The 24,024-nt window shown below is 34.6% G+C and overlaps 2 protein-coding genes across 2 annotated transcripts in view; both read left to right on the top strand.

The window, feature by feature from the left end:
• The window catches only part of LOC145271459 (uncharacterized), a 43,379-nt gene extending 20,473 nt beyond the window's left edge, over positions 1–22,906 (top strand). The window contains exon 2 of the mRNA XM_080126981.1: positions 14,130–22,906. Within this exon, the coding sequence (XP_079983107.1) occupies positions 14,151–15,524 (1,374 nt within the window). The 5' untranslated portion in view covers positions 14,130–14,150 and the 3' untranslated portion in view covers positions 15,525–22,906. The remainder of the gene's footprint in view (positions 1–14,129) is intronic.
• LOC145271460 (uncharacterized) overlaps positions 5,028–24,024 on the top strand; it is a 34,543-nt gene continuing 15,546 nt past the window's right edge. The window contains exon 1 of the mRNA XM_080126982.1: positions 5,028–5,145. The gene's annotated coding sequence lies outside the window, so the exon portion shown is untranslated. The remainder of the gene's footprint in view (positions 5,146–24,024) is intronic.

Here is a 24,024-nt window from a genome sequence, read left to right as displayed (position 1 = left end):
TAAAGCAGAAAAGTCCAAATTATTTTAAAAATGAAAAGTTTAATAGCAAATTATGCAATATTTGTTTTGTTTTTTTTTTAAATCGGTTATCTTTAAAAAAAGATTTAAAGAAAATCAACGAAATTTTACTTAGTTCGATTATATAAAATATATATAAATTCCAAAAAATCGCTTACCTATAAAAAATTCTATTTAATGTGTACTTCAATGTTCCTTGTTAAGAATTTATACATATTTTTACTTATATTCTATGTCCTTTTTAAATAAAATACTTTTTTCACACAAGGATAAAAAAAAACCCGGGAACTCAGATTTATTGACTGCTCAAATAAAGGGAAAGAAATCTCTGATTTTTTCGCGATTATCTTATGCTGACTTGGTAATATATCTTTTTCTGTGCTGTTAACCCAAATTCGTATTTTGGGGCCTCCATAGGTAAAAAGATCACATTCACTTATAAGTTTTTGCCGTTAAACAAAAACTCCAGTCGACCAATATTGTTTTAGATTCTCTTTATCGAGTGATTTTTTTAAAAATATCTAAAAAAAAAGAAAACATTGAATGAAATAGAAAAAATTGCCGTCAGCGCTCGGTATTTACTTGACTATATAAGCATAACGAGCTTTCATAAAAAATATTTTTTTTTGAAAATCAACGTGGTTTTAGTTTTACACTTTGGACTTTACAGATAAATTTCCAAAAAACTATTCTTTTTTGTTTTAAATTAACATATTTTATTTATTGATCTTTTAATGTCAATTTGTGATATATAAAACTTTGGTGAGTAAATTAATTATTTAAATTTTAATAGACATTTCAAAATGGTAGGGGGTTAATTTAAAAAAAAACAACTTTTTGTTTAAAATATTATATTCGGTTTATTGGAAAGAGCATAAAATTTCACACTGACCTTGAAAATATCGTAAAAATTGAATCAATAGAAAAATTTGGTAGATTTTTTAAGTTTAAAAATTGGAAAAAAATTCACTCCTAAAATTCAATTGATTTCATTACGTAAAAAAAAAAAATGGCTGGTGAACGCGCAACCCCGTTTTTTTTTTAAATAATATTCCTATTATTTTGTAAACGATTTAATAGTTTTTTTTGTGGAAGTATATTCCATATAAAAAATAAACAACCCTCTTTGAAAAGAGAAATTACGAGTTTTTTTATATTGTATTCGCAGTTTAGTGCAAGCACCAAAATTTCATTCCCATTCATATCTTATCCACATTGACTTTTCTTTTCATAAAATCATCATTCATCGATATTTTCTGACTGTGCCTCCCAATGGGACTCGAGTCACCTCAAACACACAAAAGGGAATAAATCCGAGAAAGAAGAATCTCCACTCACGTTGCATCTACTCTCCTGCCAGATCTGGAATCTATCCAGCACCGAAAAATGAAGCTTGTTTTGCAGTTTTCAACTTCACGCGCACAAGATTTTGCGAGAACGCACGTAATAAAATGCTGGCCGCCATCTTTGTTTTTCCTTTTCTCAGCCTGAACTCACTCACTACACACCCACGGTAAGACTTCTGTTTTTCTTAGCTTCTGACCACACACCTCCTTGATCTCAAGATCATATTTCGTAGTCTCTCATCCACTGTTGCGGTCGCCTCACTCTACTTGGCCTCTGAGGTGTCTCGTCCTCTTCCTGTTACTGCACATTCCCCTCCATTGCTTCGCCTTTCACTGGTCTGATGTCGATAATATGCCTCAATGTTGTTTCTAGTGTTCTTCCCAGTCACACGACCTCTACTCCATTGTGTGCTGCAGCGCGCCCCCGGTGGCTTCACCCATACCTCATCCCCGAGTTTAATGGTCCCTGTAGCTTCTGCCTCTCTGCTTGCCGGCTCAACCCTGGGATATCCCCAGGAATATGCGAACGTTAACAGTTGCAGAACCGTCTCTGTCACTTGTCCCAATCTAGGCGACATATTATATCAGTAGATGGTGCCTCCTCTTTCCAAAATTGCCTTTATGTTGCAGTGGTTTCTCTCCACGATCCTGTTGCTACTGGGTCTGTAGGCAGCTCTGAAAAATTGTTCGATATTCTATTTCCTCATTACTTCCGTCACTGCTACTTACTTGAATGTGGTCCTGTTGTCGGTTAACAGCTCTTCCACGGGACCACGCTCCAAAAACACCTCATTGAGGAGTGCAGCTATTTCATTGCTTGTTCCTCCACGTAGCTTCTTTCATAGGGCAAATCTCCTGAGCCCGCAGTCAATCATGGTCAAGTAAAGTCACCCCTGTAATGGGTGATATTGCATGCCAGTCTCTCCCAGCCACTCACCCCCAATTGACCAGCTTCATGCGTGCTTGGAGCAGGATCAAGTAGTCCGCACACAACTAGTCCAAACCTCACGTTGTTGCATGTGATGATAACGCCTCCAAGTCGGCATATCACATCCATTTCAATGATGGCTTGGATGTCAGGCACCAGATGATCGGTGACAATTGCATGGACCCTCATGTGGTGTTCAGCAATATCAATAGTGACAGTCTTCCTCCCTCGACACTTCACTCGCGACCCATCGAATGCCACTACTTCACCCTTGCCTTTCCATCTTCTGACCAGGGTTGTGTGCACCATGGTAGTGGTACAGAAAGTGTCGATCAGAGCCATAACTCCCCGTCCTTCCACCACGATCTTCTGCTTGGGCATCTGCTGTGAGTGCGCCACTATTCCCAAATCAGTGCGGCCGCTGGCGCTTCGGCTTCCCCTTGCCAGTTTCCTGAACTCGTGCATTTCACCACTAAATAGCCTCTCCAATTGCATTTATAACACACTGTCTGTTGCAAGAACTTCCTGTGTCGTCCCCCACATTCAAGGCATGCCACCTGCGTATTTGGTAGACTCCTACCCACATCTTGCTGTACCGTTACTGTTGTCCCTCCAGACTCTGTGGGCTGGGTGCTCACCAAGATCTTTGCAGTTTTGAGCAGCTCACTCACATCCAGTGTCTCCACTCCCGGGACCTGCTGCAAACGTTTCGATATCTCTTCCAGGAATCCAGTAATGAATGTTATTTTGACTCATGGCGTGTCTTCTGATGCCCGACAACTCATCCAATCTCCTTATCTCGTTCGCGTAGACACCAACAGATTCACCAGTCCACCTTTTCTTCAACTTATTAAAAGCCTCGAAAGGCCCCTGTGCAAAAGCTTTGATCAGTCGACCCTTGATAGCGTCTGCGTCACCTGATCTTGCTTGCTGAGCTCCAAATTGAGAGCCAGTGCATCTCCTTCTGAAAACAGTGGTATTACTGCGGCCGTAGCGTCCAACATTGAATCCTTGCCACAAGGTTCACTTTTTTAAGCCACGTCACCACATCTCCGTCGCCATTAAAAAGCTTAATCATGTTTCTTAAGCCAGCATTGGCCATTGCCGAAATAGCTTGCACCTTCCAAGGGGGGGGGGTCTCCTCAAACACACAAAAGGGAATAAATCCGAGAAAGAAGAATCTCCACTCCCATTGCACCTACTCTCCTGCCAGATCTGGAATCTCTCTCCAGCACCGAAAAATGAAGCTCGTATTTTGCAGTTTTCAGCTTCATGCACACAAGATTTTGCGAGAACGCACGTAATAAAATGCTGGCCACCATCTTTGTTTTTCCTTTTCTTGGCCTGAACTCACTCGCTGCACTAGGTGTGTCAGAAATTTCATAAAAAATATTTAGTAATTCCACCCCATCTTTCCAAGCTTATAACCGTAATTTTTTTTTTTAATTAAAGGAGCAAGGACAAAGGTTTCATTAAAAAAAAACAAAAACAACATGATTTTTTTTTTAATACGTTTTAAACTTCGGACTTTACAGGTAAATTTCTAAAAAACTCTACTTTTTTTGTTTGAAATTTGAATATATTATTTATTGATCTTTTATATTCAATTTGTGATATATAACACTTTGGTGAGTAAATTAATTATTTACTTTTTAATAGACATTTCAAAATGGGATGCGTGAATTAATTCGACCCCCTGCCTTACCAAGCTTATAACTACTCGAAAAATGTAATTCAAGCCCTAATTTTTTTCAATTAAAGGAGCAAGGACCAAGGTTTCATTTAAAAAAAAAAAGAAAAAAACAAAAAACATGTTTTTTAAAAAAAAAAAAAGGTTTTAATCTTTGGACTTTACAGGTAAATTTCTAAAAAACACCACTTTTTTTGTTTTAAATTTGAATATATTATTTATTGATCTTTTATTTTCAATTTGTGATACATAAAACTTTGGTGAGTAAATTAACTGTTTACTTTTTAATAGACACTTGAAAATGGGGGTGGCCGTGAATTTAAAAAAAAACACGTTCGTCTAAAACATTATATTCTGTTTATTGGAAAGAGCATAAAATTTCACATTGACGCTGAAAATATCGTAAAAATAGAATCAATAGAAAAATTTTGATAGATTTTAAAATTTTAAAATCTGAAAAATACTGAGCTCGTAAAATTCAATTAATTTCATTACTGTTTAAAAAAAAATATTTCTAATACTTTTAAAACAACTTTAATAGTTTATTTTGGAAGTATAATCCATAAAGAAAATAAACAACCCACTTTTAAAAGAGAAATTACGAATTTTATATTTTATTCGCAGTTTCGTGTTAGGGGTGTCAAAAATTCCTACAAAAATTCTAATACATCTATCGCGGTAAGACTTCTGTTTTTCTAAGCTTCTGAACACACTGACATTAAATAAATAATAACATAAACTGATTCAATATTCACATTTTTATATGTTCGTTCTTGTTGTTCAATTTGATTTATGAATAAATCGTTTTCTCCATACAAACACTCAGCAAAATCTTTGTTTTTATCCCAACTCATATTAAGTGATTTGATTTTTTTTCATTTAACAATTAGGTGTGTTTTTTGTTTGTTTTTTTGTTAAAAAGATGTTAATACATTTTAGCAATAAAATCGTAATATATAACTAACACGTTACGATAAAGAAGTAATAAAAAATTAGAAACCATAATAAATATAAATAATTATTTTAATTTTCTGCGAAATTGCTTTTCCGGTCGCCATTTTCAATGTCAACTTCCACGCGTCAAACTCATCTCGTTTTAATTAACACATTTTATTATCATTTTATTATTCTTTCTTTGTTGAAAACAGATTGCCAAACAAAATGTAAGTATCATTTGAATTTAAATACTTTTAAATGCTCTTTTTTACTATAGAGGCGCGTCCAAACCATTACGTTTCCTTTTTGCTCTGATATGATTTAAAAATGAGTCAACATTCCGTATTTGCATATAAACGAAGAATGGTAATACAGAATTCTCTGCAATTCGATATATTTTTTCTGTTTTTCTTTTGCAATCGTGTAGTTTAACTCATTCTTATCTGCAATAACATAAACCGGAAGTCGATCTACACTCTGTGATAGAATGATTCTCGGGTTTGTATTACTGTACACATAGATTCGAAAAAGTTGTCAAAAAACAAATATATAACAAATAAATATTTTCAAAGGCAAGATAAGTTACTTTTCTACCAAACTGGATATAGTTTTTGTGTTTTTATTCAATGTAACATGTTTATTCAGCTCGAAAACCATGCAGTGTTTACCGATGTATTGGAAAATTCAAAATGGTACCCGACTCTCTCTTTAACACAGTAGGGTTGGGAAAAGGTGCTATAAATATAAAACTAGACAAAATACTGTTAGAAACTCGCTCAATATATGTTACCGTGGCATAGGTTGACATATATTCGGTGGTTTTTTAATAGTATTTTGTCTAGTTTATTATTTATAACACCTTTTCCCAAACTTACCGTGTTAAGGAGAAAGTCGGGCGCCATTTTGAATTTTCCAATACATCGGTAAAAACACTGTATGTTTTTCGAGCTCTACTTATTTTAGATGTAAGATATTCATATTTTTTAATTTATTAAACATTCATTAAAATTAAACATTTACATGCTGTACTAAGTGTAATTGGGGGGGGGGGATTTTTGACACCCCTAACAAAGAACTGCGAATAAAATATAAAAAAAAACTTGTAATTTCTCTTTTTAATGTGGTGTGTTTATTTTCATTATGGAATATACTTCCAAAATAAACTATTAAAGTTGTTTAAAATATAATAGAAATATGATCTTTTATTAAAAAAACAAACAGTGTTTACAAAATGCCTGTGCGCCTTCATGCCTGAAATCAATTGAATTTACGAGTTTTTTTTTTCTTCAATTTTTAAAATTTAAAAATCTATCAAAATTTTTCTATGTGTTCAATTTTTACGATATGTTCAGGTTCATTATGAAATTTTATGCTCTTTCCAATAAACTGAATATAATATTCTAGAAAGGGTTGTTTTTTTTAAATCCCCCCCTTTTTGAAATGTCTATTAAAATGAAAATAATTAATTTCTTCACCTCAAATTTATATATCACAAATTAAAGATAAAAGACCAGTAAATAAAATAAGCTAATTTAAAAGAAAAAATACAGTTATTTGCAAATTTACCTGTAAAGTTCAAACTTTAAAGCCTTTTTTTAAAAAAACAACATTGATTTTTTTTAAGTGAAACCTTATAATCTTCTTACAGAAAGTTTTATTTTATTACAAAAATTATTTCTATTTCATTCAATTTTTTATTTTATTTTAGATATTAAATAAAAATCACTCCATAAAGTGGAAATAAAATATATTAATTCAAAAACTCATGTATTCTTTTGAGAAAAGAAAGAAAAAAAATTCTTTGACTGTTTTTTTTTAAAGACAAAAACTTATAAGTAAAATATGACTAGTTTTCAACTATGGAGACTAAAATTTCTTCACGAACAAGGCTAGAGGCTAACGCGAACATGTGGTTTTTACGTCCTTCTATTCATCCGTAGTTCAAAACAAAAAGAAACACCAGTTCGGCATTTAGCTAAACACCGTTATAGTGCTTACATAATGGCAGGGTTTTCAACTAGTTGTTTTAAAAAATTCTTTTATTTAAAAAATACATGGAATTTAAAATATAAATATGGATAAATTCTTAACAATGTACAAAGGAATTACCCATGGAATAGTATTTTTTATAGGTAAGTTATTTTTTAGCATTTATATATGATTATTGTTTATCGAAGCAAGTAAAAATACGTTGATTTTCTTTAAATCTTTAAAAAAAAACGATTTAAAAAAACAAATATTGCATAATTTGCTATTAAACCTGTTATTTTTTTAAAAATTTTGGTCTTTGCTCCTTTAATTGAAAAAAAAAAGGTTTAAATTACATTTTTCAAGTAGTTATAAGCTTGGAAAGATAGGAGTTCGGATTATTAAATTTTTTGTCATACATTTTGAATGTCAGTTTCTGACACTGCTAATAAAAGAATGAATAAACTTTTTAAAGGGCATGTATATTCTTATTTAAGATATAAGATATTCATTTTTTTCAATCATTAAGCATTACACAAAATTAAGAATTTACATACTGTACATTAATGAAAATAAATAAAAATTTGTGTAAATTTAATGAAGAACCAGGTAATAAGATATAAAGAAAAAAGGATTGTTCAGAAGTTAAAAAATGCAAGATTGGATGCAGCGTCGAAGATGTTCATTTCGAATCGAAATCCAAAGGCACACTTAACACATGATTGGATACAGTTCATTTCAGTGATTTATTTATTTATGAAGACAAAACTTATGTTTGTCATAGAATGAGTGAAAGACTGTCTTTTTAATGTGTCAATAAAATTGTTAAGTTTGATGATGGCAATGGGATAGGCTGGGGAATGATTTCATCTGTATGAGTTGGCCTTTTCATGTGCATACTTGGCAAGCTTCTTCAATAGCATATGGTAGCAAGATGACATCATTTTTATGAATCGCCTATTTTCATGCAGAACAATGCAAATTGACAGAACGTTCAGAAGTTTGTGAAAAGTTTGTGAAAGAAATAACCCTAATGATATTTAGAGCACAGAGCTCCTACCCAAATTTAATAGAAAATGTTTGGAAGTTAATTAAATAAACACCTCAGAAATGAAACTAAAAAAATCCAGATCACCTATTGGAGCTACTACAAGATGAATAAAAGAGAATTATTGCAGGTTTTTTTTTTTCATGAATAAATTAGATGATGCGGCCGAAGATGCAAAAAAGTCATGGAAAATAATGTAATTCTTAGCAAATATAAAATTTTGTTGATATGTTGTTCACCAACATGTATTAACATGATCGTTCCTTAACTTTTGTCCAGTAATTTTTTTAATGGATATTGCTTGAGACAAGGCATGAAGCCAAGTAATTATGCAGCTAGCAAAAACAAAGATGATTATTGCAAATACAGAATATGCCTATTGATCTTAGTCTTGAAAAGACCTAGGTTGTAGGTAGGAGGAAAACAGTAAGCAGGAAGGGAGTTTCACAACCTTAAAATCCTTTGGAAAAAATCTACTGTAATAGAAAGCTGTATTATAATTGGATATTAAAGCAACGAACTGATGGCGACCACAAGATGTACGAGTTAAACAAGCAGGACAAATAGAAACGTAGGAATAGATCAGATAATTCTGACAAACACATGTCATAATAATATTAATAGAAAAGACTGAGACTAGAAACATCATGTTTGTGAGAGAAAGATTGCTATAGAGAAGAAAGGGACCAATTACATTGCTGATACGTTTCTGCAAATTATCAAGAATATTCAAATAAGACAGAAATATTAATTTATTGCGGACTATTATCCTCATCTTAGTTATTGTTTCGGGGTGTTTTGGCGAACTATTCCTTTGGCCTTCGTCAGATGGTAACTGTGATTGGATAGGAACTCCGAATCTCCTAACTGCATTCTCAGCAATTACTGCCATTCATAGTTGTTGTCGCCTCGCCACGTTTAGTGCAGTGGATAGAGACGTTGAATCTCTATGCTTCCCAGTGAGAATTGCCTGAAGATAGCAGTTTCAATCCTACCCAAAGCAAGCCAGATACGTTTGTGCAAGTTATCAAAAATCTTCAAATAATACAGAAATAATAAGACGAAAATATGACAAAAATACGATACAGATGGTGTGATAGTAGATTTGTAGAGATAGAGAAGAGATTTCAGTGTTAGAAAATGTTTAAAGCGAAATAGAATACTGATTTTATGAGTAGCAGAAAGAGTAATAGATTAAATATAGGAATTCAAAGATTTGAGGAGAAAGACGAGAAGTTTTAACGTTAATCATTGAGAGCAGAGCCACTCATAAGAATCTCAGGAAGAAAAAGGGACATGTATACGATTGAAAGACAATAGCTGAGTCAACAACAACGAAACAAGCCCTTTTTTACCCAAATTTGTAACTGAACCAACACCAGCTGCATATTTCAAGGAAAATGGACGAGAAACCATACCAGAATAGTGGGTGCTGTTGTCAGTGTAAATGTTAATTTTCGTAATCGTCCTCTATATAAAGAAAAAAAAACAGTGTTGGAAGTTGAATAGACCCTTGTCAAACACTGGCATTGACAGGAAAAGCAAATGAAGATCTAGTTATTCATAACCATTGATCAGGAAGAAACATCTAATGTCAACAGCTTTACCACCAATATAATAATCTCAAAGTTTATGTAGAAGTCCAGGATGCCACACTTTTTTGAATGCCTTTAAAATGTCAATGTCTCTACCCTCTCCTGAATTATTCCTACCCAAAGCAGGCCAGATACATTTCTGCAAGTTATCAAAAATCTTCAATAAAATAGAAATAATAAGACGAAAATATGACAACGGTACTACATAGATGGTCTGATAGTAGATGTGTAGAGATAGAGGAAAGATTTCAAGGTTAGAAAATGTCTCTACCCTTTCTCCCTTTTTATTCATAATTTGACAGAACCATTAAGTTACAACAGAAAATAGATCAGCTATTGAACGAAAACTGCAAAAGCCAATAAAAAAGACCAGACTTTCTAGAATATAAACAAAGTTTCCATTAAACAGGACTGAGACAAGCATATTGAACCATTTTGAGAGAATAGTAGTGTAGGGAAACGCGTGACTTACCTAATTAGCACGTGTGCATAATTCAACGGGTCGGTTGTGGAATGAAATGAATGAAGAAGAAAGAAACAAAAATGGCTGCCTTGATTGATGCTCTTGTAGTTGAAGGACACACTCGGCGGACAAAATATGTTGTCCTCCGAATTCCGGGATGTCCACTCTGCTGATGTATTGTACGGATCTGGTCAGTTGTTAATTGATCTGTTATGGCCGCGAATGTCTGTTGTGAAGGATCAGATCCCTGCCTCATTACATCATTTACTGGAGAGAATCATCATCCACCATGTCGTCCCATCCTTTGATTACTGCAGTTACTCGTCTTGTCAATGTAAGCTGAAGCAGCTTTTGCTATGGTCTCATCCTGCATCAAAACAGTTTTGATAGTGAGAGACCAGACAGGTTTAGGGGTGTGTGCACAACGTTTTCCCAGTTGGAGATGACAAAAAAAATTCTCCTGATTTTTTTTGGCGGGGGGAGAGAAACGGAGAGAGGAGAGTGGCACTATGCCTGTTACAGTTGAGGTGATTAAAATTCCTCGTGATTTTATTTTTTAGGGGTTGGGGCGAAATGTTTTGGAGGTGGTTAAAATTCCTCCTGTTTATTTTTGGGAGGTTGAGGCAAAATGGCAGAATGCCTGTTATTTTGGAGGTGGTTAAAATTCCTCCTGTTTTTTTTTTCTACCTCGATGGAGGGGCGAGGTTGATTTTCTCTCTCTGGTATGAAAAGCTGTACCAGTTGTCTGGAGCCAGTCAAAAAAAGAATTGCTTTGAAGAGTTTTTTAAGGGTATTCAAATACCCCTGGAATACCGAGAGAGTTGGGTGCACACCTGTGGCCCTGGTTTGGAAATAATGTGCCGAATTTCTGCTTTTTTGTTTCTGTTTTTTTTTTTTAAGTGAAGGACATATCTTTGGTGTTTCATTATTCATGTAATATGTATGAATTTTATGTAATTTATGTTGATATGATTTTCTGTTTCTGTGATTTATGTAATAAATGACAAGTTGGGTATGGGAGGTGTGTGGTATTATAAAGTATCCCTGGGGTGGATTTGAGCTACTAAGTGTTGAGAGTGGGGAATAGACAAAGGAAGAGGAAATAGCTTAGAATAAACAAAGAAATCGGAAATATCCTACAAAACAATAGATAGGAAATAGCTTAGAATAAACAAAGAAATCGGAAATATCCTACAATCAACAATAGGAAATTGCAAACAATAACAATTGTTACATTTTTAGTAAAAAATATAATTAATTATTCTTTTATATATTCAAAATCGAGAGAGAATAGGAGTTTGTTTTTGTTTTATTTTCATCAATTGTACTGTCGTCTGCGTTCAGTCAGAAAAAAAAAAACAAGAAAAAATCACAACGAGAGAGGATATGAAGAGATATATAGAAAAGAAAAAGAAATGAAAGAATAGCTAACGAGCACTGACAGTAGAGGAGAAAGAAAGAAAAGAAAGGAAGAAACCAGCTAGCGAACGCTGGCAGGCTGTATAGAGAGCGAGAGGTGAAAATATATATATAGAGAGAGGGGGTCGTTTTAACCTGCACGCTTAGCAATGACAAAAGAGACAGTCTGCTCCTCGCTGCTGAGGAAAGCAGCCGACAACGGCGACACTGGGAACAGATATGATTAGTAGTAAGTCTATTTGATATATTTGGTTTCTTTTTTTTTTAGGAAATGGGATAGGAAGAAGAAGTAAAGTCGCTAAGACAGTGAGTGAAGCAAAATCTCTCTCTCTCTCTCTCTCTCTCTCTCTATTTCTATATATATATATATATATATATATATATATATATATATATATCCCTTACTCTCTTTGTTTTAACTGAGCAGACGACAATAACCAGTATGAAAATGTCGTATTGACATGTGGCATTTTTCTTGAACATTCTCTCTTGATCAAGACAATTTATTTTCTTTTATACATTACTTCCTTAAATTATCAAAAATAATCAAAATTATTTACTTATTTTTGTGTTGTTATAAATACATTTACATCCATAATTTCCATCGGCCTTTTGTTTTACTGCCTTATGTTTTACCTGAAGAATTTGGATAATCCCTTCCCGTATTTATTTACGTTTTAATCCCGGAAGAAAATTTTTTTTTTATTATCGTTGCGATCATATCTCTACAGTTCCCTGTGGAGATAGCCGAGCCGTAACAGAATAGAAACCTACTGATAAAACAAGAAAGGGCAGCTTCTGGTAGCCCGGGTGGGGTGGGCAACCTGATATACCAAGACAGAAGAGACAGTCAGTTGACATCTAGATGCGCTGGACGTCGGATGGGAGTTGATAAGGACTACAGTTGAACAGTTAAATAGGACGGGCAAATGACGCACACACACTCACAAGTGCAACAGTCAATTTATATGTGAACATTGGCGTTTGTGATTTTCCTTTCTTTGCTCATATTTGTACTTTTGTGAAACCATGCGTGTGTGGTCCACTAACAGTCGCCAATGAGAAAATGACGATCTGGCAAGAAATGAACAATCCAAGGTATACGACGAGGCAGCAATACGAGGGGTTACGATAATATCTATATCTTTGTTTGAATGTATCAAATAGTATCTGGGACTTTATTTGTATTTAAAAATATGAATGTATCAAATACTATCTGGGACTTTATTTTGATTTAAAATATTAGTCTTATTGTTTGAGGAAGTTTCGCTTGGTTGATTAATAATTCTATCGTATAAGTGAGGAATAGTAAGAGATGTCTGGGTCGATAATTTGCAGGTTGAAAAGTCTTGAAAGCTTGTATCACAGTACTGCTCTGTGGATTCAGATTCACAAAGAAATTTGTCATAAAATACAGCGATCATCCCAGCGGCTTTTTTGTTTACTAGTTTCTTTATGCTTTATATTTTTTTGTTTTCAGCGGATGTAGTGCATAAAATGCATTGTTAATGTTATTTTATAGTAAAATCTGTTTTGTTTGGGGGTCGATGGTTTAATCCTATGCCAACCATTCAAATGAGGTGATAAGTGTTTTTGAGGTCATATATTAGCATTTGCTACACAAGATTCAGACCCTGTTATTATGAATAAGTAAAGAAACGAGGCCAGAAAAGTGGCTTTTTGTAAAGTATTGGACAATCGATTTACACTTGCATCCTAATATCCTGAATAATGCAATTTAATAATATGAATTTTTATGTGTCAATTCCTATCATACTATTGACATTGGCAAATTATACATCATAATCTATTTTTATTTTCTAAAGCTCAGACGACTATACTTACCTAATATTCTTTATAATGTAATTTAATAATCAAATCTATTTTCTAAAGCTATAACATCTTCATGTGTCAATCTTGTTGACATTGGGAAATTTATATCATAATCTATTTTATTTTCTGTTTGTTTTACCGATACTGCAATTAGAAAATGCATTCTTAAAGATTTAAAGGGATTACGATTTCACAAACAGGACAAGAAAACCATACAAAACGTAAATGTTCGAAATGATGGTATTTGAAAGGTTACTGAATAACTTTTAAAAATAATTAGACATAAAGATGTAATCTTCATTTACTCATTTGTCAATCTTAACGGACGTTGTAAATCTGTTTCCGATTTTCTTTTGCTTATAATGAAGTCTTGATAGAACATTATAGAATCTGTGATCAAAATAAAATAAATTATTAATTTAATAATATGAATTGCTATTCAAGTCTATTTTACATATGTATAATATCTTCATGTGTCAATTCCTATAATACTGTTGACATTGGCAAATTGTACATCAAAATCTATTTTTATTTTCTGTTCGTTTTACAAATACTCCAATTAGAAAATTCATTCTTAAAGAGTAAACTGGATTAAGTAAAACAGGACAATGAAAACCATACAAAACGGAAATGATCGATATGCTCTGAATGTCAAAAGTTAATTAGTTTTAAAAAATAATTAAAGGCAAAGATGTAATCTTAATTTACTCATCTGCCACAGCTGATCTTCCCAAATTATAATGTACAGTTTCAACATTAATATCGTTTACATTTCAACCATGGAATCCTTTGAACATTTGACAACACTTACTTAAAAATATAACTAAGGAGAAACAATTCTGCTCGTACTCTTGGTCTGATAGAATTCTTATTTTTTATTTACAGAGAAACAAAGATTCTGCTAAAATGTCGAAGTTAAAATTTGAAGAGAAAGAAATTTGTTGTGATATATGTGGAAGAGGATTTTCGCAGGAAGCAAGATTAAAACAACATATGCGAATACACACTGAAGAGAAGCAATATACTTGTGAAATATGCGGTAAATCGTTTTTGGAGAAAGGAAACTTAAAAATGCATGTCCGGAGTCATACTGGAGAAAAGCCATATTCTTGTGATGTGTGTGGAATATCATTTTCTCAAAAATCGGGCTTAAAGACACACATAAAAATACACACTGGAGAAAAACCATATTCTTGTGTTATATGTGGTAAATCTTATACAACTAAACAGAATCTAACTATACATATTCGAAGTCATTCTGGAGAAAAGCCCTATTCTTGTGATGTTTGCGGGCTGTCTTTTGCACTATTGTCCACTATGAAAAACCATATTAGAACACATACTGGAGAGAAACCATATTCTTGTGAAATATGCGGTAAATCATTTTTGGAGAAAGGAAACTTAAAAATACATATCCGGAGTCATACTGGAGAAAAGCCATATTCTTGTGATGTATGTGGTAAATCGTTTACCACTAAACAGAATCTAACTATTCATATTCGAAGTCATTCTGGAGAAAAGCCATATTCTTGTGATGTGTGTGGGATGTCATTTGCAGAGATGTCAATCATGAAAAAACATAGGAGAATACATACTGGAGAGAAGCCATATTCATGTAACGTGTGTGGAATGGCATTTGCACTATTGTCAACCATGAAAAACCATGTACGAATACACACTGAAGACAAGCAATATACTTGTGAAATATGCAGTAAATCATTTATGGAGAAAAGAAACTTAAAATTACATATTCGAACGCATACTGGTGAAAAGCCACACTCTTGCAATGTGTGTGGAGCGTCATTTTCACAGAAATCAGGCTTAAAGACACATATAAGAATACACACTGGGGAAAAACCATATTCTTGTGTTGCGTGTGGTGAATCATATACAACTAAACAGAATCTAACTAATCATATTCAAAGTCATACTGGAGAAAAGCCATATTCTTGTGACGTGTGTTGGGCATCTTTTGCACGAATGGAATCCATGAAAAAGCATATTAGAATACACACTGGAGAGAAACCATATTCTTGTGAAATATGCAGCAAATCATTTATCGAAAGTGGGAAATTAACTATACATATGCAAAGTCATACTGGAGATAAACCATACGATTGTGAGGTGTGCGCAAATTCCTTTACACAGAAATCATCATTGAATAGACACATGAAAATGCACACTGGGGAGAAGCCATATTGTTGTAAAGTTTGTGGTAAATCATTTTGGGAAAAAAATAAATTAAATAAACATGTCGAAACTCATACTGAAGAGAACTGAACATTTTTAGTGTTTCTTTTATACTTTTGTAAACTTCACATACAAATAGCAACAAACACACAAAAGTGAAACTCTATTCTTTTAAAATATGCAGCAAATAATTTTTGAAGAAAGGAAATTTAAATACACATGAAAGTATAGAAATCGAATGCTAGACAATAGTGACATGCGGATACTTCTCCTTTGAAACACACCCAAATGCCATAATTACTATTCGAAATCTACATAAGACTTTCTTTGCATGACTACACACTGAAAGTAATGTTTCTTCATCTTGCATTGATTTTATACAAATTAAAACGTTAATGTAAATACGCAACTAAAACAAACAATCCTGATCTAAAGAAGTCAGCAATATTTATTAAATATATACGCAGATAAAAATGTAATTGATAAAGAAATCTAGTGTTGGTTTGGGAAAGAAGTACCTGAACTAAAATTAAAAAAGTAGAAAAACAATATTTTTATAAAGTCTTTTACTATAATTTATATTCTTGTAGATTTTTTAATTGGTCAGAATTGCTCTTTTGCATCCACCAGATTTTTCCTAATACAATTGAGACAAAAAAATCGAAGACAATGTTAACAAATATATTACACCCCTTTCCTTTTGCATGTTACTTGCTACAATTGCCAACTCATGTACTATTATATTTTCGTTTTGCATGTTACTTACTACAATTGCCAGCTCACGCACACACTATTATATGCATATGCACATTTACAAAACATAAATCAATGACTTGACTTGATTTGCCGTCGTCTGATTACTTTAACAGCACATGTGGATATTGGTAATCCTTTTTTACCAGTAAAAACACTATGGACTCTTTCTTTTCATATTATTCGTATTAAAATGCAGCATTGATAGAAATAAAATATTGACAGAAGCTTGCTCATTAACTGATATAACTGCACAGTATCGCCTTCTTTTGTCATTTCAGCTAGAAGTAGCCAATTCTAACCAAAGCAGCTGTAAATTATATTATTATCTAATCATGACTTCGTATCATCCTCAAAAGAATGGAATGATTGGGTAAGCACATGTAACCTTAATGACGACTATCATCACCAGATAAAGAATCATGCATTTTTGTTAATCCTCTAGTATTTCTTTATATCCAAATAACGTCCACTGATTTCTATAACAGATTTCATGCTAATGCACAAGTATGTGATTATTAATGGATGCGTAGGAAACCAAGCACTTCAATTTTTTTTTATTATAGTATAAATCTGCATTATCGGGTTTCGTCTTTTTTTTTTTATATCGAAAAAAAAGGAACCCAGGAATTAAATATAAAAATATAAACTGATCGACCATTAATGACTGGAACATTCTAAACAAAAATTAAGCTTCCACGTAAATAAAAAAAAAACCCCCCAAAAAAAACACGTGGTTATCGAAAAAAGAAGGATTTACATTTTGGACTTTACCGGTAAATTTACAGATAAGTGATATTTTTTTGTTGTTTTAAATTTGAGTATTTTATTTATTCATGTTTTATCTTCAATTTGTGATATATAAAACGTGCCGACCAAAATTAATTATTAAAATTCTCATAGACATTCCAAAATGGGGGGGTGAATTTATAAAACAACGTTTGTCTAAAATATTATATTTAGTTTATCGGAAAGAGCATAAAATTTTACATTCACCCTGAAAAAAACGTAACAATTGAACGAATAGGAAAATTTTGATAGATTTTTAAAGTTTAAAAATTGAAAAATATTCATCTCATAAAAATCAATTGATTTCATTACGTAACAAAATGGCTCCCAGAGCGCACGCACGCACGCACTTTGTAAACACTGTTTTTTAAACAATGAAAAATAATATTTCTATTATTTTTTAAACAACTTAAATAGTTTATTTTGGAAGCATATTCTATAAAGAAAATAAATAACCCACTTTAGAAAGAGAAATTACGAGTTTTCTATATTTTATTCGCAGTTTTCTGTTAGGGGTGTCAAAAATTCCCCCAAAATTCTGATACTGCTATATCTAAGGCCTTTGACACGATATGGCATCATAGTCTTCTCAGGAAACGCAAATTATACGGTATCACTAGCCTTATACTTAACAGAATTAAATCCTTCATAAGTAAGAGACGAATCAAGGTTGTACTCGATGGTCGTACATCCAAACAATATGATATAAATGTGGGTGAACCTCGGTGGTCTATTCCTAATATTCATAAGTGACCTCCTGGATATAATTGTCTCTAAGATGGGTATATTTGCTGACTCTATAAAAGCTACGAGGGGAAAACACATGTCTAAGGAATGAACACATATATAAGGAAATGGCAGAAACACTATAGGTTGACCTTCTGGAAATCGAGTGGAATTGGGACAAAAATGGATGGTCACATTCAGTGCTGCCAAGACTACGCTTGTTTCCTTCAATAATTACAATAAACCTTCTTAACCACCAATAGCTGTGGCACAAGGTACATTACCTAAAAATACTTCTTTCCAACTCCTCTGCTTAACGTTCACAGGGAAGATGAGTTTGAACAGATACATTGAGAGTATAGCCCAGGCTTCTGTGAGGAAAGTGATCTCTCTCTGCCTGAAAGAAAGTTACTTACATCTTATGTTTCCTACAGAAAGTTATTCGATATATCTTCTTCACCTGTCATAATATGATGCAGGTGGCGTTCCAATTAAGAAAAGGGTTTGTATGGAATACATTACTCCTACTGCTTCTACTACTACTTTTATGTAATTGGGAACACGAGAAATTATCTGTTATTTATCTTTTTTGTCGATCTAGTATCTCTGTAATCTGTATTGATCTATCTATCTATCTATATCGATCTAGCTATCTATCCAACTGTCGAGATAAACAAGAGATGATATGTGATGAGATTTTAATATGCTTTGATAAACTTTGTCAAAACGATAATCTGGACAAGTTTTTTTGTCGATCTAATATCTAAGTGATATCTATCGATCTAGCTATCTATCCAACTGTCGAGATAAACAAGAGATGAGATGTGAATATGTTTTGATAAACTTTGTCAAAACTATAAATAAAATAATGGACTGGAAGGATGAGATCTGGTTAGCTGGATATAGAGTTGGAAGTTGGATATAAAGAAGATGGGTTTACGGTTGTCTCCCCCCCCCCACTTGGGAGGGAGATGACGTGTCTTAAAATTGGAGATGATAATTAACCATACGCAATGATCCTCATTTTCCATGCTTCTGAGTCGACACCTGGAAAGTGAATGAAAATTATATATAAAACTAACCATCCTTTTGGAGGGAAATGCATTCATTGAAACAGTTTCCAGCTTCGCTCCAAGAACAGATGACACGCAGGTAGCCACAAGATCAATGACACAGTCAAAGAAAAGTTTTGTCTAATACATGTATGACATACACACCCGCATACGAACATTTAGACGATCATGGAAAGAACTCAAATAGGTCACAAATATAACTTAGGTTCAGATAGTGAAGAGGCACTGGATAGAGAATACTGACACATACACGCACTCAAATTCCAATATATAACATAACTACTGCTACTACTACTACTACTAATCTCCATATATAATAATTTGACTGTAGAAATTCCCCCTTGAAAAATTACTTTGTAGAGTTCCAAACATGCACACCGCATAAAATTACAGTATGCCCACATTAGTTGCATATCATTTCTCCATCGACCCCGCGTAAAGATCTTCCGATTTAAATGGCTACTGTTAATGTCTACTTCAGTTCCATCCACGGTCAGTTTCTCCAGCAATACCATTTAGAGGGAGTTGCATTATTGCCCCTTTCTAAGTTCTTAAATGGTCAATTTCTCATGCAGTAACATTTAGAGGGAGTCGCATAATTGGTCAGTCTAAATAATTAGTTCTCATCCTGACCCATTATACAGCGGGGATTAGGGGCGGACTGAGAGTATTATGGGCCCTCAGACTGGAAACGCAATGGACCCCATTTCCCAATTTTTTACAGTTAATTTTTGTTTTAGAGATAATAACTTTAAACTAAAAAAAATAATGAAAAAAAGAGTAAGATTAAAGAAATAAATTTTAATAACGTATTTCTTTGGTTACATTTTATAGCTAGTTATTTTATAAAATGTTACATTTCTCTCTTACCGGTTAGAAATATGGAAAAAAGGTGCTTTTTTTCAATATCAGACTAATTTAAGATAAACACAATGAAGGAATCGAAAATCTAAGGTATTTATTTAATGATGCGATTCCCTCCAAAATACACGATTCTTACTATTAACGATTCTAATTATCACGCCCCACTATATTTAAGATATGCGTTTATATTATGATTGAGTAGCGTTTGTATCCTCCTCCTCTGAATCCAAGCTGTCTGAATCATTTTCATTGCCATTTATATTTTCTAGCAGTCCTTTTTTCAAGTCTTTGTAGCTTGATGCAAATGAAATCAGTTCATTCTGTAGTGCCACTTCCACTATGTCAATTTCTAGTATTGCATTAGTAATCAAACCTAGCTCAATGTTTTGTGCGCATACCAAAATTTCAGAAAACCTGTTTGGGTCAAAGCAGGAAACTTGCCTGTAGAGTTTCTCATGAAATTAAAATCTAGTTAGCATACTGGAGAGCACAGCATCAATTACTGTATTATAATATAAAACTTAAAAAATTATCTTCTCGTCTGTGATATGTTCCGGTGCTGAACGATTAGATCTGGTGGTTGAAATTGAGAAGCTAATAGGGACAAATAGTTTCACTTCTCCTAATTTATAATTTGCACGAACAACAAAACCACAGGCAGTTTCATAAATGCCCTTAAATTTTTGAAACGATATTTATTATCTTATTGACAGTTATTTTACTTAAAAAAGTAACAAATTTCCCGCGTCTTTTCTTAGATGGATTTTTTTGTTTGGCTTGCAAAACCACCTTCTTCAAATGTTCCTGTAGGTGTGGATTGTACTCTGCAAGAAGCTTTATAGCCTCTAAAAAATTTCCAGCATTGTTCTGATTATTTTTATCAAATGCAGTTGCAACAGCTTCTCCATATTTGTCGCGGTAAGACAAAACTTGAAACCCAATATAAAATATTGCATCAATTATGCACTTTAAAACAAAGGATGCTGAAGGACTTGTTGCGTTGAAGAGTTGTTCTGTGGAATAATCGGAATTACCTCCCTTGGACTGTTAACCCTCTTTCCTCTTATTGAACTCTTTTGGAACGAGAGACAAAAAAAAATGTAATGTAATCGAGCCCCACGCGGGCTGTAAGAGTGAGTCAATAAATCCTGTCGTATTTCATATTTCTCTTTTTGTTCTGTTCTTATACTAAACCCTTCAAAACCTTACATGGAGTCAGAAGTGAGTGTAGAGTCGAAGAAAATGAAGGGAGGAAGCGCCCACGTGTCTGCGCGTCATGCCTTACCTTGGAACGCTCCTACGGTGTGCGTACGTGCATGGCTGAAACATGAAAGAAATTCCAAAATGGCGCCGTCCTCATCTTGTAGATTGTGCGATCATGACTGGGCCCCACGTGACCGTTCTTTGGCTGCTGATTGGCCGAGGACGAACGCCGGAAGGATAAAGGGAGTGTGTTTGGAACATGGGGGCGTCTTTTTCTAGGATCGACGTCAGTGTGATCGGATCGGTGAACTGCTGCAGCTTTAAGAGTACTTTAGTGTGTGTGTGATTTTTTTGGGACTTGCTCGTCTGCTGACTTTACAGGACTTTCTTTTCTGCTGATTCTACAGGACCTGCCCTTCTGCAGAACTTGGAACAAAACTTCAAGCCTTTTCTTTCTTTTCACGCATAGTCGCTTAAAAAGGTAGAATCCAACTTACTTGTGAAACGGCTTTAGTGAGATCAAGGAAAAAAAAAATTATATATAAAAGAAAAAAGAAAGACATCAAAACAGCAAAAAAACCCGGACAACCGAAGTAAGTTACAAAAAAAAAAAAAAAAAAAAGAGTTTCGTCAGAAAACTAGTAAGTTTGTTTTATTTTTACAAAAAAAAAAAATAATAATTTAAAAAATAAAAATAAAATAAAATTACGTCTCAAAGAAATTTCAACGCCAATAAACCGCCCCCGGCAAAAAATGTCTCTGTCAGGAAATGTTGCGAAGAATTGGAGGAAATTTAAACGAAATTTTTTAAATTATTCTGTGGCCAGTCGATTGTCAAACGAGGTTGATTCAGTATATCAGACCTCTGTTTTCCTTTCTATAATCGGTGAGGAATGTTTCGATATTTTTGAAGAGTTACAACTTAATTCAAAAGAGGATCGAAATAATCTTCAAAATGTTTTAGTGGGGTAGTTGTACCCCAGCTAATTATTTATCTTTTAGAACCCTCGATAAAAACGACAAAATCCTTTTAACATTAAACATTTGCAAGTATTTATTCAACGGGATAATAGTGGTGGAGCTCGAAGTTATTGAGTCAGGTCCAAATCGGACTGTCGGTGCTGGGTGAGGAGGAGAGGAAGGTGTGTCTTTGCTCGCGGCTCTGTGCTGACTGTCGGATGTCCCCTGCACTCTTTTTGGGGACAGTAGGATCAATGCGCCCTGCCTGTCGATTGGCCAGTCTATGGCCGAAGAACTTACAGGGAAGCATTGATCCGCCAGAGAGTATAGTTCATTGGGGGGGAGGGGGTTGCTACATCACCCCCTGCTTAGGCGGAAAGCCGATAAAGAAGAAATGTAGCAGTTGTTAAGAGAGAAAAAAAAATGTTCACAAAAGTTGTTTTTTTATGAGAAAATGTTCTTGCTTTTCAGTGAAAAGCTGGGTTTTCATGCTGAGGATGAAGAAAAAAGGATTTTATTTTATTTTTTTATGAAAGAAGAAAATGTCTTTGTTCAAAAAAAATTTTGTGTGGGGAAAAAAATTTTTTTTTTTATATATATAAAGTCTTGCACAACTTCTTTGCCCAATGCACTCTACGACCACTACGCGTGGTAGTAACATAGTTGTCTGCATTGGGAGTACTTGCTTCAGGTGTATGTTGATGATGCATGTAGGTAGGGGGAATGTGTGGCTCTTGCGTTTTCGTGTCCAGAAAGGCTTTTTTTATTCTGTCAATAGAGACAGTTTCTCTTTTACCACTGATGTCTATGGTGAAAAGTTTGTTAGTACGTGAAAGCACGCGATAAGGACTGGTATAAGGTGGAGTAAGAGGGGCTTTCACAGAGTCCTTCCTAAGGAAAACGTGAGTCCAAGACGAAATGTCCTTTGGGACCGAAGATTTTATGGTCTGTTCCCTAGTATGCATAGGTGGGAGCTTATTGAAATAAGCTCGCAGTCTGTCAACGTACAGAGCTGAATCCATTTGTGCAGACTCTATCAGGCTCAGCATTTGACCTGGCAACGATAGAGGTGCATCATAATCTAGTTCGGCTGGAGAGTATCCCAGGTCCTCTTTAATGGCAGCACGACAGCCTAAGAGAACAACAGGTACGTATTCGTTCCATCTCTGTTGGTCAGGATAAGCATATAGTGCAGCTTTTAATTGGCGATGGAAGTGTTCTATCATCCCGTTCGAAGCTGGGTGATAGCTTGTCGTGCGAATACGTTGGATCCCTAGAATTCTGGAAAGTTCCTGGAATAGGTGGGATTCAAAATGTGCACCACGATCCGTGGTTACAGTGGTGGGAACTCCGTAACGCGATATCCAGCCTGATATAAGGGCTCGCGCTACGGACTCAGCCAAAATGTCTGTGAGTGGAATGGCCTCAGGCCACTGTGTGAAACGGTCTATGCAGGTCAGGAGATAAGTAAATCCCTGACTGACCGGCCATGGTCCAACCAGATCTATGTGAACATGGCTGAACCGAGGGTTTGGGGTGTTGAATGTTCCTAGGGGTGCACGGATATGCTTGTGCACCTTTGACTTTTGGCAGGATACACAGGAACGTGTCTAGGCAGTGATATCACGCCTCATATTTGGCCAGAAAAATCTAGCTGTAATCAGCTTCACTGTGGCTTTGCATCCGGGGTGTACCAGATTGTGTAGAGTGTCAAAAACAACTCTACGATGAGTCATTGGAACTAGTGGTCGAGGTGAATCCGTTGCGGTGTCACAAATGATCTGTGTGTCTGAAGTGGGCACAGGCAGGTATGCGAATTTGCAAGTTGCAATTTCAGGTGACGACGGATCCAAAGTGTCCAAACTTGGCTGGTCTAGGGCAATTTGCTGTAAGTCGATATCCGATGGTGAGGACAGAGAATTAATGGGAAGGCGAGACAAAGCATCTGCCGCAGCATTCTGTTCACTGGAAATATGTCGGATATCGCTAGTAAATTGTGAAACAAAATCCAAGTGGCGAGTTTCATGGGGAGAATATTTGTCCGGCTTAGCACGCAGTGCATATGTAAGCGGACGGTGATCAGTGTAGATCGCAAATTGACGGCCCTCGAGTGAATGTTGGAAATGTTTCACTGCGAGGTACATTGCTAGGAGTTCGCGGCCAAACGTGCTGTAACATTGTTCTGCCGGTTTCAGCTGTCTCGAAAAGTATGCGAGAGGTTG

This window comes from Euprymna scolopes, chromosome 46 (genome assembly GCF_053919585.1).
Source record: "Euprymna scolopes isolate OS-2025 chromosome 46, ASM5391958v1, whole genome shotgun sequence".
In the NCBI taxonomy this organism is placed as follows: domain Eukaryota; kingdom Metazoa; phylum Mollusca; class Cephalopoda; order Sepiida; family Sepiolidae; genus Euprymna; species Euprymna scolopes.
The sequence above is the reverse complement of the archived record's forward strand: the minus strand, read 5'-3'. Positions and strand labels throughout refer to the sequence as shown.